This window comes from Actinia tenebrosa, unplaced genomic scaffold (assembly GCF_029948245.1).
Source record: "Actinia tenebrosa isolate PJP-AT-01 unplaced genomic scaffold, QUT_ActTen_1.0 PGA_scaffold0__85_contigs__length_37466705, whole genome shotgun sequence".
Lineage (NCBI taxonomy): Eukaryota > Metazoa > Cnidaria > Anthozoa > Actiniaria > Actiniidae > Actinia > Actinia tenebrosa.
This window is the reverse complement of record NW_028292569.1, coordinates 31,455,246-31,473,636: the sequence shown is the minus strand read 5'-3', so window position 1 is coordinate 31,473,636 and position 18,391 is coordinate 31,455,246. Positions and strand designations below refer to the sequence as shown.

General features: G+C 37.9%; 1 protein-coding gene across 1 annotated transcript; it reads right to left on the bottom strand.

Annotated features, from left to right (window-relative positions):
* Positions 1 to 26: 26 nt before the first annotated feature.
* Positions 27 to 17,637, bottom strand: LOC116298401 (xanthine dehydrogenase/oxidase). The gene is made up of 40 exons (XM_089040663.1): positions 17,555 to 17,637; positions 16,815 to 17,017; positions 16,351 to 16,454; positions 16,161 to 16,222; positions 15,912 to 16,010; positions 15,425 to 15,501; positions 15,269 to 15,333; positions 14,768 to 14,936; positions 14,493 to 14,566; positions 14,149 to 14,268; positions 13,807 to 13,830; positions 13,109 to 13,211; positions 12,682 to 12,752; positions 11,912 to 11,995; positions 11,643 to 11,747; positions 11,417 to 11,483; positions 11,007 to 11,107; positions 10,754 to 10,912; positions 10,102 to 10,182; positions 9,779 to 9,820; positions 9,396 to 9,546; positions 8,889 to 9,038; positions 8,648 to 8,727; positions 8,440 to 8,549; positions 7,914 to 8,018; positions 7,464 to 7,542; positions 7,180 to 7,294; positions 7,022 to 7,102; positions 6,728 to 6,837; positions 6,565 to 6,619; positions 6,428 to 6,486; positions 5,731 to 5,892; positions 4,753 to 4,837; positions 4,121 to 4,164; positions 2,545 to 2,675; positions 1,973 to 2,104; positions 1,631 to 1,754; positions 909 to 1,005; positions 663 to 773; positions 27 to 239 (listed from the first exon to the last, which is right to left on the bottom strand). Exons 1-40 carry the CDS (start codon positions 17,617 to 17,619, stop codon positions 172 to 174), a joined length of 3,924 nt encoding a protein of 1,307 aa, XP_088896789.1. The 5' UTR covers positions 17,620 to 17,637; the 3' UTR covers positions 27 to 171.
* Between the last annotated feature and the right edge of the window lie 754 nt (positions 17,638 to 18,391).

Sequence of the window (18,391 nt, the reverse complement as noted above, 5' to 3'; positions counted from 1 at the left end):
CGATTAAAAGAAAAACAAACACTGCAATTATTTAAAAAAAACTCTTGTTATTTATTTTATTTTTATATTTTCTCCATCGTTGCTTGGTACTTGGTTTTGATACAAACTGGAAATGGATCAAATGTTTTGGTATATATACACTATGAAAAATCCTTCATTTTCGATGCTGTCTTAAAGAGTAAACTGGCTATAATCCACAAGACAAGCCAACTGTGTGTCTTCCACCATCGCAGGACCATCTGTCAAAAATACAACATAACTTTTAAAGAACAGGAGAGAAAGTTTTGTATGATTGTACAACAGTATGGTAACGGTACGAAGATAACGACGGGTCTTGGTACGAGTGGGGAAATGATACAGCAGATGCGCACGTTAGTCCTACTATACCGCATCTTTGTGGTTGGACGAATTACTGAAGAAAATGAGATGCCATTTTAAAGTTATGGCATGTCGTACCGTGTACATTATGCTTGTAAGTCAGTGCCATTCGTTTGCAAATCATACAAAAGTCCCTCCATTCTTGAAACTAAGTAACGTAACGTCTGTACCACGCAAATTTTATGTTGCCTTACAAAGTTCACCGAGTTTGGATTAGTTCGATTGACGAAAGCCAATCACTAAATGCGTTAGAAATAGACGTAAGGTTTCCATGGAGATCTTACCCAGAGGAAAGTAGCTGGCATCCTTGTTTATCTCTTGTCTAGCACTTTGGACAGCGTGTTTGATGGCGAACAGAGCCGAACATGACATGCACATAGGTGGCTCACCAACCGCTTCAAACAGAATCAACACAAATCAATGATCAGATTGAGAAAATCTACAGGGGCCCCATAACGTTCTCTGTGGCACACCATATAAACATATTACTACGTATTGCACGTAAAAATATTTTAAAGCATATCATATACCTTTGGATCCGAGTATTCCTCTAGGGTTGGGTGCGTTCTTTAAGAGATTGACTCTGAAATCGACAGGGATGTCCTTTGAAGATGGCGGTTTGTATTCCTATAGAAACGACCGAATTAATCGATGACAGAATGAATAGATGACTGGATAAAAAACAGTATACCTTTTTAATATGATGGTGAAGTAATGAAAATAGTTGTAATTAATGTGGATGGATATAGAGATGATGATGATGATGATGAAGACGACGATGATGTTGATGTTGATGATGACGAGGTCAGTGATAATGGCTTGAAGATAATTATCATGATGCTCGTATTTGTGAATATGATGAGTTGATAATAATGATGATAACGATGAGTGATGATAATGACCCATGATGAAAGTGATGATATATTGACTGATGATGGCAGAGATGATGATGTTACATGATGATGATGAATGATGATGACGATGCCAGATGATGACTGATGATGACTGATGATGATGATAATGATGACGATGTTTGATGATGATGATGATGATATACTATGATGATAATGACGATGATGATGATCACGGATGATATTTAACGAATAAAAAAGCTTTCTCCGTGCTTCGCAACAAGCCACGCAGGAAGTGGCCTAAGAACGAAAGAGTGAGTGAGTGACTCTTTTTTACACTAATAAAGCACAGTTTTCGACCAATCAGCGCGCGCGTACTTTCCAAACTATGTAATAATTACCCATGTAGAATACGTAAGCTCTTCTCCAGTCTTCGAGTCGTAGATCGCCTTTTCTGTCATCCAGTACCCAAGCCCCATGACAAATGCTCCTTCCACCTGACCTACGTCCAGTTCTGGATTCATGCTTCAAAATATGATTGACGACATTAATACAACAACAAAAAAGTAAACGTGAAAATGAATGGAAGAAAGATAGAACGTATCTGTATTTCGAATGTCTCCCCGATTAGTAGGGCGCTTGTGCCTGGCTAGAAGTATTCGAGACGTTAAAGTAATAAAGTTGTTGTTGTTGTTGTTGTTGTTGTTGTTGTTGTTGTTGTTGTTATGAAATGAAGTACTCACCTCTCCCCGCAGTCGTACAGTATGTCAGTTCTAATTATATTCCTCTCTCCTGTCAAGACGTCTATCTCTACTTCGGTACAAGTCACTCCATACGTACTGTATACCAGAGGCTCTTTACTGTTACCTTGAAACCTACATTACGACAAAAAAGAGAAAGCATTACTGACATTCCATAGTCACCAACCTGTTAGTTGATGGTTGAAATGTCTCGTATACTTGAACGTTAGCCTCTTGACGACTTCCCGTATCAGGACATAAAAGAAACGTAAAAACGTAAAGTTGAGAAAGAGAAGCAAACGGCAAGAAAAGGGGGGGAAATATAAAAAAAATCTAAAGGAAATGGGGAAAAAACGTGGTAAGGATTTGAGATAAACTAAGTAGAAATATATGAAGTGTGAAATACAGTTGTAACCAGAGAAAGGAATAGAAATGGAAAGGAATAAAGAATGCAATAGAACGGGATGGGATGGGATAAAATGGGATGAGATAAGACAGGAAGGGTTGGGATAAAATGGAATGGGATAAGTTGGGATACAATGGAATGGAATTAGTTGGGATGGTATAATACATACATGGCACTAGCAGTCAGATTAACACCCTCTTCATAGCACTTCTGTATCAACTCCAGCCATGTGGATGGCTTGTACTTCTGACGGATCGGTTCCATTCGTTTATTCAGAATGTTACAGCTCAGGATTACTGACTGTTAACACAACAATAGATGATATCTGAGTTGAGCATTCTACAGAAAGACTGTTGATGGTGGGGTATATTTGGACAATCTTAACCTGTGGTCGAAAGCTAAGCTGTGTGCAGTACATGGCATTCAATAGGCAGCTATTTCAAAGAAGGTTAATGATGGTTTTGTTGCATGTCGCACATTGCATGTTGCCTACTAGGCTTAAAATGTCAAAACAGTGAAAATTTGCTATCATTGTAGCCCTTCGCTGATGGTATTCACATCGATACTGTAGCTTGAGCTTGCTATACAACAGGCAACAAAATCTTTGCCAACCTTTTTTGAAACAGCTGTGTGTATAAATAAACTTCTAACTCTAGCTATCGCCCCATGTAAGGGAATCCGGAATCCGGAATCCACGAAAGTTTAGGCCTTGGAATCCGGAATCCAGTTTATAATGGAATCCGGAATCCACCCTTTTGGAATCCGGAATCCGCTACTTTGAAATTCAAAGTATACACTCAAATGCTATCGTCTCGACCTAGACTGAACCGATGTAGCCCCTCCCCCACTGTGTAATATCTCCACCAAGAATATCTGTCATCAGATGCTGATTTAATTGATAGACGATTCTACTTATACTGGCAAGTATATCAAATATAATTTTCAGAGAAAGTATCTGAAAATTAACGAAATGGAATCCGGAATCCGCAATACAAAATCAGGAATCCGGAATCCAGACCCTTGGAATCCGTAATCCAGAGTCTCGGAATCCGGAATCCAGCGCTTGGAATTCGGAATCCACCATAAGTCCGGATTCCCTTACATGGGGCGATAGCTAGGATCGTTATCATCAAATTCTAGGAAAACGACCATAAAAGGGGTCTTCTCTACTGAGAAACGAATAGTAATGATGAAAAGGTAAATTATACACCGTGAAAAGATGAAAAAACTTACTGACGTTTCAATCATCTTTATGATATTCGCAATAACGATCCCACCAAACCAGTTTCCCGCCATTTTAATCTAGCTAACCATTCTCTTTCTGACTTCATTGTTTTCGGTCTTTCTTTGCTTAACGGCAACAATGATTGTCGCAAGACCAAAGAAATGCGGCTTATTCACCTATTGGGCACTCTTAGTCCCAACGGGATTAATGAACGCTTTATTTTCAACTAACCTTTTCTTTTGTCTTTTGATTGTTTGTTTTTGTTTCCTTGCCTACCTTGCTCTCATTGGTTTCTTTTGTCTTATTCTATCATATATACACTCCTTTCTACCACTTTTTTCTCTTTTACTCCGACGAAGGACTAGCGTCCGAAACGTCAGTAAGTTTTTTCATCTTTTCACGGTGTATAATTTACTTTTTCATCATTACTGTTTCATTAGAAACACCGACGCAGCTCACACTAGTTTTTAGCTAGTTATATCTTTTGAGAAACGAATAGTATTAGTACATGAATCCATACCTCACAGCACAACTCGCTTGTTACACTTCCTCCACTAGAATCACCTTCAACGAACCAACACAAAAGTATAATTTGATACCTCTGTAATATCGATTATATTAAATTAAATATGGTTTACGCTATTGAGCAGTTTTGCAGCACCCATGTTGAAAGAAAAAAAAAGAAATATTTTTCTTTAGGAAATGAAATATCTAGTCAAGCAAAATCAAAAATGCATTTTTCCTGTCTTACAACATGGTAGCCATGAAATCATCCCATTGAGATGGTCAATATTGGGTACCAAGGATCCTGTAGCATGCAGTAACACATTGGCCTCTCCCCGGGCATCCAGATCTATTTACTAAGCTCCGCAACAAATGTAACTAGAGTTTATCAGGTCTCTACTTTGATACAAAGGCTTTTTTCCTCTCTCTCCGGTATTCCACGCTTTGCGAAAACCAACACGCTAAACTCCAATTTGATCTGTAATTAAGTAACCTTTCCCTCACTTAGATCAGGATCGTTCAGGATTTAATCTATGAGTTAGGTGTGCCCCATCAAGCCACCTTAACGATCTAAATCCTAGTATATATGACTTAGCCATGCTCATTCCAAGTATTAAGCAATCAATTTGAAGGTTTTCATTGACATACTGTTAGGAGTTGTTAAGTTTGAAGTCGTCTTGATTGAGATGATGTCCAGAGGAATCTTGAGGCAGTATGCTACTACTTGCGCCACCTTTATATCACAAAAAATGCCAGTTAACATCACTATAAATAACATATAACATAGAGGATATTACATGGGAGCGCGGAGATACGAATTTTATCTTCGAGTGTTCAATTGATATCTCACGAGTGAGCGCAGCGAACGAGTGAGATATCTAAATTGAACACGAGAAGCTAAAATTCGTATCTCCAAACGGCCATGTAATGTTCTGTTTATTATATAGATATCGATGAAACTGAAATAAAAGCAAGCCGATTCTTTGACAAGTTTGAAAGCTAAATTTGATTGGTTGAAAAATCCGTTACAGCGATATCTTCACGTGTGAAAGATATGGTATCTTCCACTGGTGAAAGATATCAGGTTCTCGACACTAGAGAAAACCTGGTATTTCATCGATATCTATATAATAATTGAAAGTATTCACCCTGGGCTCCAGAGGTTCTGTTTTGCTTTCTATGTTTGTAAGAAGTATGTAATTACCACCAAAGGCACAGGGGAGGGACATTGCATCAAAACAAAAAAGGCCAGAATGAATAAATAAAATAAATATCCTCTGGAACCCAGGGTAAAAAGTGTTTGTAAGCAATCCGATGGAAAATTAAAGCAGTTACAAACAAGAAAAAATAAAATTTTACAAATCAAAAAAATATATTAGATTCTACTCTGATGTCTGCAAAGGCAGCTAGAGAGATCAGGACAGACCAATAGCTAGACTTTTACAAATTTGCTTGAATGGGTGAAAACGAAGCAATTGCATAAGTCATACTTGGATTTGATGTGTTCATACATTTAGAATGATATCAATAATAATAATATAATATACAATACAATAATGATGTTTGTCTGATGTTCTGATTAGCCGGCGGGAGGTGATTAACAATATAAGTGGACCTCATGCCTACCTTAGTATTAATACCCTGCCCCATTTCTACTCCAGCGTGGCTGACTGATACAGAACCGTCATCATGGAATATGGACACAAGCGACAAGAATCTTTCACCTCCCCACTCTATACCAAAGCGGAGAGGAACTACTGATATGCCTTGCTTGCGCCAACGATTCTCCTGAAAATGATTCCTGAGTGTGAGTATGGAACATAAAAAAGGACTTCGGTGGATGAATGAATGAATTAATGAATGAACTTTATTTATCCACGTAAACAACTCTGTAACACTGCTTTTCAGGCGGGCCGTGCGTACATGGAATTGATGATGATATTGATGATGATGGCCATGAATGACGATAGATGATGATGAAGATGATGGTGGGGATAATTGCTGTTGATGATATTGATGATGAGGGTGGAGATCATGGTGATGGGGTCCAGTGACGATATGACGATAATGCTGGTAATGTTGATGCTGATGCTGATGCTGATATGCATGATGGTGATGACGGTAACGATGCCATAATGAGGACGATGATGATGATGATGATGGTAACAATGATGAACATGATGATGATATATGACAACTGATGGTGATGACGACATCAGTAATAATGATGATGATGTTGGTGATGATGATGAAGATATTGATGATGATGGCGAGACTGTTAATGATACACTAATAGCACAACAACAGCACACTATTAATATACCTTATTGAAAGCATCAATAGCTGCTTTTCGTTTAACAAAGTCTGCAGATGTTTTCAAATCTACAAAATAAGGTGAAATACAACATCTTAAAGTGGACTGATTTAAAAGGTTCTTTGCTGTCTGTATCAATGACTCACCTGACCACAAGGTATCAATATTACAGAAGACAAGTGCTTCTCCAGTGGGACACGTCTATTTGAAACAAGACTTGATTTAGCCAAAAGCTAAGCATATCTGATCTGTCCTACCACACTTGACAAAAGAATCTCATAAAACAATTCAATTCAATTCAAACCTCACCTGGCCTTTCTTGTATAAATTGATCTGTCGAACTTCTTCTGGAGTCTTGTTCAATGCCTTGGCCACGTGTTCCATAACTGACTCCATGATGAAGATTGCTTGAATCGATGCTAGGATGGCAAACGTACAAAATGTGATTGTCAAGCAACACAAGGTTGTTATGTCAGTATAAGCAAGTTAGAGATGTCACAACAAAAAAAAAACTATCCATTGGACCAGTCACAAATTACTTATTAACCAATCATGCATTGGCACTAGATAAAACGAGGATACAAAATGTCATGCAATACTTACAAGGTGACCTGCACCAAGTGTTACTAGCGAGGTTAGTTTTACAAGAAACAGGTGTGACCTTCCAGTTTGCACAACGATAAACTGAAACAAAATTAAATTAAACCTTAAATTCTATAGTCACTGAGGATTTTAGAAGAATGTGTCATACCACCCCTTACCATTGTCACACCAGTTCATAGCTCCATTAACATCAGTGTCATTTGATGTGCAACCAAAGTCAGCATAGTAAGTCATTTCTATCCCATTTAAGATGCCAGCATCACTGACTCCAACCTAAATATATATTTTATAACAAAGGTGAATGTACTTGCAAACTGTGTTTGAAAGCTGAGACGGGAAGACAGGAAGACTAAGAAAAGACATGACAAAAATAACTGTATGATTGAGTACTTTATTGAGCAGAATGAAGAAATAAAGACAGAGTAATAAGATTATTTCTTACTTTGTATGTAACCATAAATGGAGCACGTTTGCCAACCATCTTCATGTTGGTATGAAAGTTCATTAGCATTCGAACAGGTCTGAAATATTAAAGGAAAAGAAAATGGAAAAAGAACAAGAAAATGAACAGACGAAGTGAGGAGTGAATGGAAATTGTTAGTTCACAAGCAAATTTTTCCTTATCCAAGTGCAACAGACATTCTGTTTTCCCATTTCAATTCAGTACATGTCATTCCCTTAGAAGGATTTTTTACTTGCGTCTCTTGATATATAATATAAATTTATTATATCTTTAACAGTGCTGCATGCCTTACCGTGAACACTTCTACAAATTTTTGATTTCTTTTTGACATTTTTTAAACAATTTTATGACAAGTTTCAAAAAGGGGAAAGGCATTAGATTCGAAATGGGAAAGCATTACGCCCAAAGCGAATTCATTCTCAAATTTACCTCCGTAGTTTGTTGGCAGCTATAGCAAGAGCAGTAGCTGCATGGACCGAACGCGTAGCTTTCCCACCATATGCACCACCACACCGCTTGACCTTCACATTGATTCTGATAACATGACCATGAATTAAGCAAAAAGAAGTCTTGGTTAGAAAGATTTATAAATACATTAAACATATGCAAATTATGGTTGTCATAGTGGTAGTGCACGCCCCTCTCATCTCAATTCCAAGATTTGGCATCAAATGTAAGTAGTGCTTGTAAGGGGTTTTCTCTGAATTCTCTGGGGTTTTTTAATGCTAGATTCTAAATTGATATGCAAATTAACCGTGCACTGAATTAATAGATCAGCCCAGAGGTTGTTTCAGAGTTCAATCTGTGAGTTAGCTGTGCCCTGACTTAGATCAGCCCAGACTTTGTTTCAGGGTTCGATCTGTGAGTTAGCCATGCCATGACTAATAGATCGACCCAGGGTTTACACATGTATGAATAACTGTAGTTTTGAATCAATGAATAAATGAATGCTCACTTGTTTGAAGACCAACCAAGCACTCGGGCAACAACACCTCGAAGCAGATCAACCCATTGGGTGGCACAGTGAATAGTCAGTCCATCTTCTTCAGGGACACACAGACACACCTAAAACAATCATGACAAAAGAAATTAATTAGAATTGTTTAATTACATTTTTTAATTGATTTTTAAAATGGCAAGTCAATTCTAACATGTGACTTCACCTGTGTCTCCATGTGAATATGGTGCTGCGTTCCCATGGCAATCTCACCAGTGATTACTTTTGGTGAAGATTTGATAGCAGCTGAAAAAAAGACCACATTGAAAAAGTGAAGCAGTCATTGCTCCCTTTTGCCAGCCATGCAACTATTCCCTCCTTCTCCAAACTTTCCCACTTTCCTGCATCCATCTTTCCTTCCTTCCAAAAATCAATCCTCCATCCATGAATTCAATTCATTCATTTACCTTCTGCATCCCCTACAACCAGTGGTTTTGCTGTTGCAGGAAAGAATGACTTGGCTGCAATGGCTTGTGGGATAGTGAGTATTTGTGGTTTGATTTCCTTGTATGTTACCATGACAACTGAGGCAGCCTCATCAGCATGTCGCTGTGTATCTGGAAGTGGCAAAATGTGGATTATTGGTAGGCACTGGTCATTTAATCATTTAATAAAATTTGATAATAATATATATGAACCAATAAATATTTTTTTAAAACAACCATATGAAATATCAATCAATCCTCCCCTTCCTTCCGCCTCCCCTTCCTTCCGCCTCCCCTTCCTTCCGCCTCCCCTTCCTTCCGCCTCCCCTTCCTTCGGCCTCCCCTTCCTTCGGCCTCCCCTTCCTTCGGCCTCCCCTTCCTTCCGCCTCCCCTTCCTCCCCTTCCTTCCGCCTCCTCTTCCTTCCGCCTCCTCTTCCTTCCGCCTCCTCTTCCTTCCTTCATGCCCTTTTATGTAGTATTCATATTTACCTGCAATAACAAGTCCAACAGCCTGACCAGCATACAAGACATCTTTACTACAAAATATCTCCTCAGGTTGAAGATCCTTGGAAGAAAAGCTGTTGACTCCCTTGGAAGGTATATTTGATGCTGTTAAGAAGTCCACTACACCTGTCATTGTCTGGTTTGAAATGATAATACAAAACTATAGACATTAATATCTCAGTAAAAGCATCACAGACAAAAGCAAAAATAGAAGAGAAGGACCGCGGACCACCCTAAAAATTATTTGGGGGCTAATACTTGAAAATATAAGAGACTATAGTATGGGGAAACTAAGGGGGGAGGGGGGCTTAGGGGGTGTCTCCACGGTCCCTGTAAGATATGGCAAGAGCTGGCAAAACTTACTGTACCTTTGCTTTACTTGCATCAATCTTATCAAGTTTACAGTTTCCCTAGGAAATGATATGTATCATAAGTTTTAGTTTGTAGTTTATTTGCTCTTGTAACACCAGTAACCTCATCTATTATCAAGCTTGCAGTTGCACACATGATCACAGATAGAACCCTGTTACAACCTCTGGACTGATCTACATCAGGGCGTGGCTAAATCACAGATTGAAACCTAAAACCTGGAACCTCTGGGCTGATCAAAGTCAGAGCCCCGTCAGGGCCTGCCTATATATCACGAGCTATTGGCTTTTTGATAAAGAATTAATCCAGCTACTGTACAAACCTGAGTTGTAAGAACAAATGCAGCAAAAAGCTCTCCTCCTTGGGAAGGTATGTCATCAGTGTACACTGCTTCACCAGACGTCTGGATGATAAAATATTAAATTATTTTTGACTTTTAATATAGTGTTGCTATCTTTTGAAGTAAGACAGAACATGTGTGACAGTGTCTGTGACACATATTTCTCCTCAGGGTTCGTGCCGAGGTAACCACTTAAAATTCAAGGACTATTCAAGGAGTTTACAAGGACCCAAAAATGAATGTTCAAGGAGTATGTTCAGCTAAATATGCCAAGTTTTACAAGGAGGTTACACATGGCCGACTTTCAGAAATTCCAATCTTTCTGACTAGATCTATTTCAGAACCATGCAAGTAATGATTGAAGCAAACTTCAAGGAGTTTCGCTAAAATCATAGTATTCAAGAGCTTTTCAAGTGCCCTTGAAAACGTGAATTAAATTCAAGGAGTTTTCCAGGAGTTTAAGGAGTAGCATTAACCCTGTCTCCTGTTCATTAATGACTTATCACATGCATCCTGTGACTTATCGAGTTAAAAATGATATTAGTAATGACCGGGGCATAATAGCATTTTAATTCTGCAACCGAAGAAAGGACTGAATAATACTAATATAGTGTGGGTTACCACATTGCATTACCTGTAACTTTGCAGCAAGTTTAGTCATTGGCTTGGTAAGAGGAAACTTATCAGGTTTGGTATCAAAAGTCTGTTTCCCGGTTGATATTGGACGGACAAATGGCACAGCAGCAGATTTGACACGTGAAGACGCATGGTTACCAAGCATGGAGAGGTAAAACTAAGACACAAAATATGACACAAAATATATAATCAATACAGTAAATCAGGATCAAATAATTCACGTTCCCAGCTCCTATCTGCATTCCAAATACCTTGTAGAACAAGCTCAATCCAAGGCTTTTACGATATTCAGGACTTGCACTGACTTTTGGTGAGTCTGGAACAAGTTCTTTGTCAAGGATTGCAAGAGCTCCTATGTATGGTAGAAGAAATGAGATTAAATCAATAGTGATGGTGATGGTGATGGTGACGATGGCGATAGCGATGGTGATTATGAAGAGGATGAAAGTGATGATGATGTTAATGAAGAGGAGGACGTTGATGGTGATGATGGTGATTATGATTAGGATGACAGTGATGATGATGATGAGGACGATGGTGATAATGATAGATGGTGATAATGATGATGATGATGATGGTGATGGTGATTAATTATGATGATGATAATTTGTGCTGATGATCGATGGTGACAGTAATGATTATGTTGCCCTGTATCTCTCACCTTGTAATGTTTTAGGGTCAGTCATAGATTTTCCCTCCAGGAATGCTTCTGTCTTAGGCACGTGTGTCTGAAATGTCATTACAAATTACATTCTCTAAGTACGAAAAAAGTACACAAAAAGTAAATTATCCTACAAAAGCATGTTAACTTAGTACAGCATATTAAAGCATGTGTATTTATCACACAATGCAATTTATATACTGCAGACCATTATTATATAACTTACCACATAAGGGCCAATTCCTCCATAAACAATACGGTAAGATGTCCCAGTCATTGAAGTTTGGTCAAACGTCGTAGCGAATCCTGCATTGACGTAAGCATGAGCATTCTACCGATCAAAACATAATATATAAAAGAAATCAAAAAGAGAAAAGGAGTTATCACATGGTCAAAAAGTAAAGAAAAAAAGTCCAGGTTTTTGGATGGAGCATAATTGTTTTACATTTCAGTTCCTGTCATCATCCTGTCAGTCCAACCAAACGTTTTCCTTACCTGAGCTCTTGGCATGACTTTGTAAGTACGAACAAATGCACTACTTTTGGACGAAGATTGCGGGATGATAAGCATAACAATTATCTGCCAAAGATTGAGAAAAAACTCACTCTTAGCAGGTAAATAAATAAGATGGAGCACCTGATGCTTTAAAACAGATTCTGCTATGAACCGACCAATCAGAAAGCTCAAAACTTCCACACTGCTGATCACAAAAATACCGGAAGTGGTTTTGGTTTTGAAATGCTCAATTAGAGCGAATTCGAATCACAATAATGACCTCAGAATTATCTTTAATCCAAGGCTAACACAAAAATACAAAAGAAATCACACTTTTTCTTGATGAAATTTGGAATGCATTCAAGATAAACAACCTTTAGCAAGTCAATCTAAATTTCATCATAAAACAACTGTCTTAATTCTCACGTTCTGATTGGTTGGGAGTGCGTGATATATGACAGCACACAGCACTCAGGTGCAATTTCAATTGCGCCATTCCTATCCAAAACAAAGGTTATTGTAATTTGTATTCTATAAAAGAAATAAAAAACTTGCTTGCTGTGCTATGCTGGGCAATGTGCAGTAACAAAGCACTTGGGGATTGACAGAACACTAACAAGCATCATGCTTCTTCTAACACTTCTTTCTTGTTCTGCCAACCCTCTCATGCTTTATAGCTGCACACAGCATGCATGTGCGTTTACTATGTATCACAAGTATGTCATACATGTAATACCAAGAGAAGTAAAGTACAGCATTATCAGACTAACCTTGCCCATCATATCAAGTGATAAAAAGTCCATCAGAGAATACTGCAATGGCTTCTGTGTCTTGGAATCAACTGAACAAGAAATTCATACAGGATATCAAAATCTTTATTCCTTATTCAAAAAATATATTTAATTATAAAGCAAAATGTTATCCATGCATCCCATAGGAATTCTGGGTGCCTAAGGAATAAATACATTTTGTTTCCATCTTTCATGATATTCACCATTTTGCATACATTGGTTCGCTGGTCAAACACAAAGCGCTCAAGCGAGGCGCCAAGGTACTTTCAAATAACTATTCAGATTTGAACGTTGCAACCTCAACTGAATGCTTTGTGTTTGACCAGTGAACAAATGTATACGGAAAATGGTGAGTCAGTTATTAACTGTAAATATGGCATGATTTAAAAAATAATGAAATATTTACCAATAAGGGCTTTAGTGCCGACAGCCTCCAAAATGGTAAAGATATCAGACGGGAAGTCTGCATGATCATGAGTTAACATTAGGTTACCAGCCACGGTACCAACCTGACAAAATGAAAAGGGTTAATATAAGAATCAATGCAATCAACCAGGCTAGCACTGAATAGCTTGTAGCTCTATTGCTAACCAATCAGCGGTCTTTGATGCATGATGGAATTGATATCCAAGAGTTTTGGCCATTATTTAAAGTAGAGAGGAGAAATGATGGAGAGCAAATTTAGTGAAGTGTACTATGTACCTAAAGACTGCATAGGTTTCAAGGTTTCTTTATTTCCCAGATAGCATTTTATAGAAACCAATTTTTTGTCCGATTACTGGGAGATGCAGAAAAAACATTCTGCATGAAGTTATAGTGCAAAGAAGTTGGAACCATAGCTAACCCACTAGTGGTCTTTGTCTGATCTCTGATGGAACTAGGATTCATGCAGGTGTGTTGGTTCGGTAGGAGGAACAGTAGATGATGCATTGTGCTCTAACTACAATATACTACACTGTAGTAAACTGCCTACTTTTGGGTTCAGTTCTCAGTGACATAATTTGGATTTTAAAAAGGTAAAAACGAGAAAAAATAATTTAAATTAATTGAAAGAAACAGCTAGAAGAGATCTCAGTTAAGATCAAGAAAACTAAAAATACTTACATTTCGCACAGGGACGTTAGCAACCTAAGAAATGGCAAAAGGTAAATTTTTAGTGGCTTGCTTTATTTTTTTGCATCCAAGACATTTTGATTCAAAAAGATATTCAAAGAGACACGGAACACCTAATGATGTCATGAAACAATTAAAGTGCACGATTTTATTATGATGTTTTACCCTCATTTTGTATTTCACTGTGCCATGCCCTGATTGCATGACATTACTGTGACATAACAAGGTATTGCATTCTGATTGAATGAGCAGTAATGTTGATGCGCTCTGATTGGTTGAATGCTAATAATCAGTTCTGTACTGTGACCAAGTCATTTAAGATTTACTGCTTACTTTTTGTATGTGGTCTGCCAGTACAGCATAAGGGGGGTACGAGGAAGCATTTTGAACCAAAAAGTCAATCAAGTTAGTCAACGTCACAGATCCTCCAACCACTAAACTGTCATCCATTGTCTGTAAATTAAAAAAAAAATTAGATAAACTTACATGGCGAATTTTAAGGAGGAAGGATTCTTATTGTTAACTACTGATGCTGGCTTCTGCTGCTTTGCCCACCTGCAACTGACACAGTTATTTTTCCAACTCCTGGGCCCCTAAAAAACTCCAACCCTTACCCCCCCCCCCCCCCCCCCCCTTACCCCCCTTGATAAATAAGCAGTTAGCAACATATTATTAACCTTGGTAATCTTCAAGTCTGCAATGTTATTCACATCAATGTAGACTTTGAATGGACCATCATTGGCAAAAACACCTGTTCATCAGAAGAAGAAACAAAAAGGCTATTCCAAAGTCCAATTTACAAAACTTGTTAATTTAAGTAACAAAACCAGTTCAATCCCTTTTATGAAACCAGTTTGATCCAGTTTATAAAACTAATGAACAGCAGTCTGTTTACAAAACCAATTTAATCCTGAATATAATATTCCTTGTTTCTAAGATTCAAAGCTGGTACCTTTGCCAGTGTTGCCAGCTATAATCCTGATCTTCTCACTGGCATATTTGGCAACTAATGTCAAAAGATCTTTTAGTGTAGATGGATTAAACCATAATGCACCATTGCTGTTGTTTGGAAGAGCAACACTCTTTCTAGGACATGCTCCATTACACTTTCTTGTTAATTCCTGAAATGCATAGCAAAAAAATGCACGGAATATTAAAATAGATATGAAAACTCAAACATTACCCATGATATAAATCATTGTCATAATCAACATCATTATTATAACTACCTTTATAGATGATGGTAGAATGTGATTATCACCATCAGTTGTTATCAGTGGTTATCATCATCTTCACCATCACCATCATCATCCACCACCATCATCATCATCATCATCATCATCCATCATCTATTGCCATCACCATCACCAATACCATCGCCATCATCATCATCATCATCCATCATCATTAATTATGAAGAATGTTATTATCTTTGTCCCTTAAGCAGACATACCTCAATATCAATAGGATTTTCATCTTTTGAAAAGGTTTTCATTGCATCAAGTATTGGCCTGTAACCTGCAAACCAACCAAATTTACAATGGATTAACAAACAACTGTTGTTACAGAGTTCAAAGAGGTATTACTGCCATGCAGTCATGTCACTAACCTGTGCATCGACAGATATTCCCATCAAAGTGATCCTCCACTTCTTTCTTGGTGGGGGTTGAATTCTTTTTCAGTAACCTGCGGATTATTGAAATTTTATACAGAAATTACTTTTACTATTTACGTCATCATTAAGATTATATCAATGTAATGTCATTGTCAATAAAACAACTGACTGCATCATCATCATCATTGCCTTCATCATCATTGCCATTATCATCACCATTATCATCATCATCATCATCATTATCACCATCATCATCATCAACATCATCATTGCCATCATCATTGCCATCATCATCACCATTATCATCATCATCATCATTATCACCATCATCATCATCAACATCATCATCAAGATCAACACATCACTATCAAAATCAATGATAATAATATAATAATAATACTGCTAAGAGTTGGCATTATGATGCTTTGATATTATCTACATCATCATTCACTCCACTTTCCATGTAGTATGTTGTACCTACCCATACATATTCATCACCATGCCAGGAGAACAATAACCACATTGGCTGCCATTTTGTTCGGCAAGACGTTCTTGGATGGGATGAAAACCATCCTCCTCGCTGAAAACAAGATAAAGAATAATTTCAGAGAAATAATGGTTGGGAAAAGATAAGCATTTCTTCGCACAGTTCTATTCAAACTACTAGCTTTTCGATATTTTTATACCAAAAGGAATATTACTAAGGGTCTACAGTACGTAAAAAATATACCTTCCGATGCCTTCCACAGTCAGTACTGATATGCCATCTGCTCCGCATAGAGGATATAAACACTGCAAACATAAAACAGGAAAATATATTATAATTAACTATAGGCTGCATTAATTACATTCAATCATGTTTTTGGTAATCATTATCAACATCAGCATCGTCATCATCATCATTTTTTAATGATACTTACGGAATTAACTGCCAATGTGGTCGGTTTCCCTGTTCGTGGATCTGATCGTGTAACAACAACAGTACATGACCCACATCCACCCTCACGACACATCACTTTAGTACCTGTAAAATATTAGATTGATCAGTTAGTTAGAAATGGAATTTCCAAGGGGTCATGAGGCTCTGAGGAGGGCATATTGCATAGTTCCAAAAAATATCCATATCTCCATCATAAAGCCAGATTGCAATTCAAGAGCAAGGGCGGATCCAGGGGGAGGGTAGGGGGGGTCGCGACCCCCTGTCATTCCTGAGGTCAAATGGGCTTCCTGTGGTAAAAAGGCGACTGGGATTCCTTTGCCCACAAAATTTACCCCTGAGACCCCCCCCTTCAAAAAACCCTGGATTCGCCCTCGAAGAGGGATAGGAATGGTCAAAAGCTGCAAGAGAAAGTGATTGAAACTGACTGGATGCATAATTAATTACCTTTGAGCTGTGGCTGTGATCTGATCCATTCATTTAAGCTCATCTCAGGATCAGGATTGGATATCTTGTAATTGATGCCATTAACTTCAAATGCCACTTGATCAACAGGATCCACAAGGGACCAAAACTTAAGGGGCTTATTACATACAGTGCAAGTACCACTATAGACCCCACTGGATAATGGCCCATTGTCTGCAGTAAGTCTGCAAAGATATTTCAATTATAAATTTATACATAGTTAATATTAACTTTGATTTATACAAAGGAGGTGTTAAGAATTATCAATTTAATTATACAGCTTCTCATTAATCCCATATTGATGGATTGCAAGCATTCCCAAGAGAGTTAAAAGACAAAGGCATGGCGCCCATTGTGGTGCCGTTAACAATGGATGCTAATGAGAAATATTTTGTTAAATGGCACCAACATGGCCGCGATGACGTAACGTGCAATCGAAGAGTTTTGTCAGTCCTCAGAATTTTCCTCGTCCAGTCATTTCTTAATTGGACAGCATGGAGTCCTATTACATATACTGACAAAGAGGCGATTTCAGTAAATAAAATAAACTTGAATTGCTATAATATCACGAGTAAAAAGACATATTGTTCTCGTATTTTGGTCTTAACCAAAAGTTTACGAATGCTGCGTTTGGCTTTTTTTACCATAACTCTTAAATGCTACAGAATATACGTTATTGTGATTATTAAGCATTAGAAAATAAGTATTCCGGTTACTCATACCTTGAATGGCAATTATTGCATTCCAAAGTCGTATGAAGAGATTTTGCATCGGAACTGTTCGCCATGTTTATTTGCAGTGTATTCCCCCGAATACTGGGCACTAGTGTTTTGTGTTCCACCCTCCCCTCCCCTCCCTATGAAACATCTTTTGTTCGGGGGAAAACAAATACCCGTGTCACCAGTATCTAGGTATATGATACTCGCAGTCCAGGTGATTGGATGGTCGCTCTCTTATTATAGCTTAATTCATACTATCGTAAGGTACAACCACTAGCCGACTAAATAACACTTCCCTGTCAAATATGATCTTCCTAGTCTCTCTCAACCACCTGGACTGCGAGTATCCCTTCTAGCCAGCACGTTAAGAGATGGCTAGATAGCATACTCGTAGTCCAGGTGATTGAGTTAGCCATATTCATACATATGAATATTTGTTATAGCTTAATTCATATTATCGTAGGTTATAACTAACAGCCGACTGAATAAAATTTCCTTGGCAATTATGATCTTCCTAGTCTCTCTCCATCACCTGGACTGAGAGTATCCCTTCTAGCCAGCACGTTAAGAGATGGCTAGATAACATACTCGCAGTCCAGGTGATTGAGTTAGCCATTTTTTTACATATAAATATTTATTATAGCTTAATTCATACTATCGTAGGTTACAACTACTAGCCGACTGAATAAAATTTCCTTGGCAATTATGATCTTCCTAGTCTCTCTCTATCACCTGGACTGCGAGTATCCCATCTAGATATTGGATACACGCAGTCCAGGTGATTGGATGGGTGCAGGTGTGTGATATTATGTCTTATTAGACACATGGACTATGAGTATA

What these genes read in the sequence shown, in the direction of transcription:
- LOC116298401 (XM_089040663.1), bottom strand. Translation starts at nt 17,619, where the DNA reads ATGGCGAACAGTTCCGATGCAAAATCTCTTCATACGACTTTGGAATGC. An exon ending in CGGCACTAAAGCCCTTATTG is followed by an intron (nt 12,753 to 13,108) that starts GTAAATATTTCA and finishes TTTCTTGTTCAG; the next exon opens with TTGATTCCAAGACACAGAAG. An exon ending in GGCAGGGTATTAATACTAAG is followed by an intron (nt 4,838 to 5,730) that starts GTAGGCATGAGG and finishes TGTGATATAAAG; the next exon opens with GTGGCGCAAGTAGTAGCATA.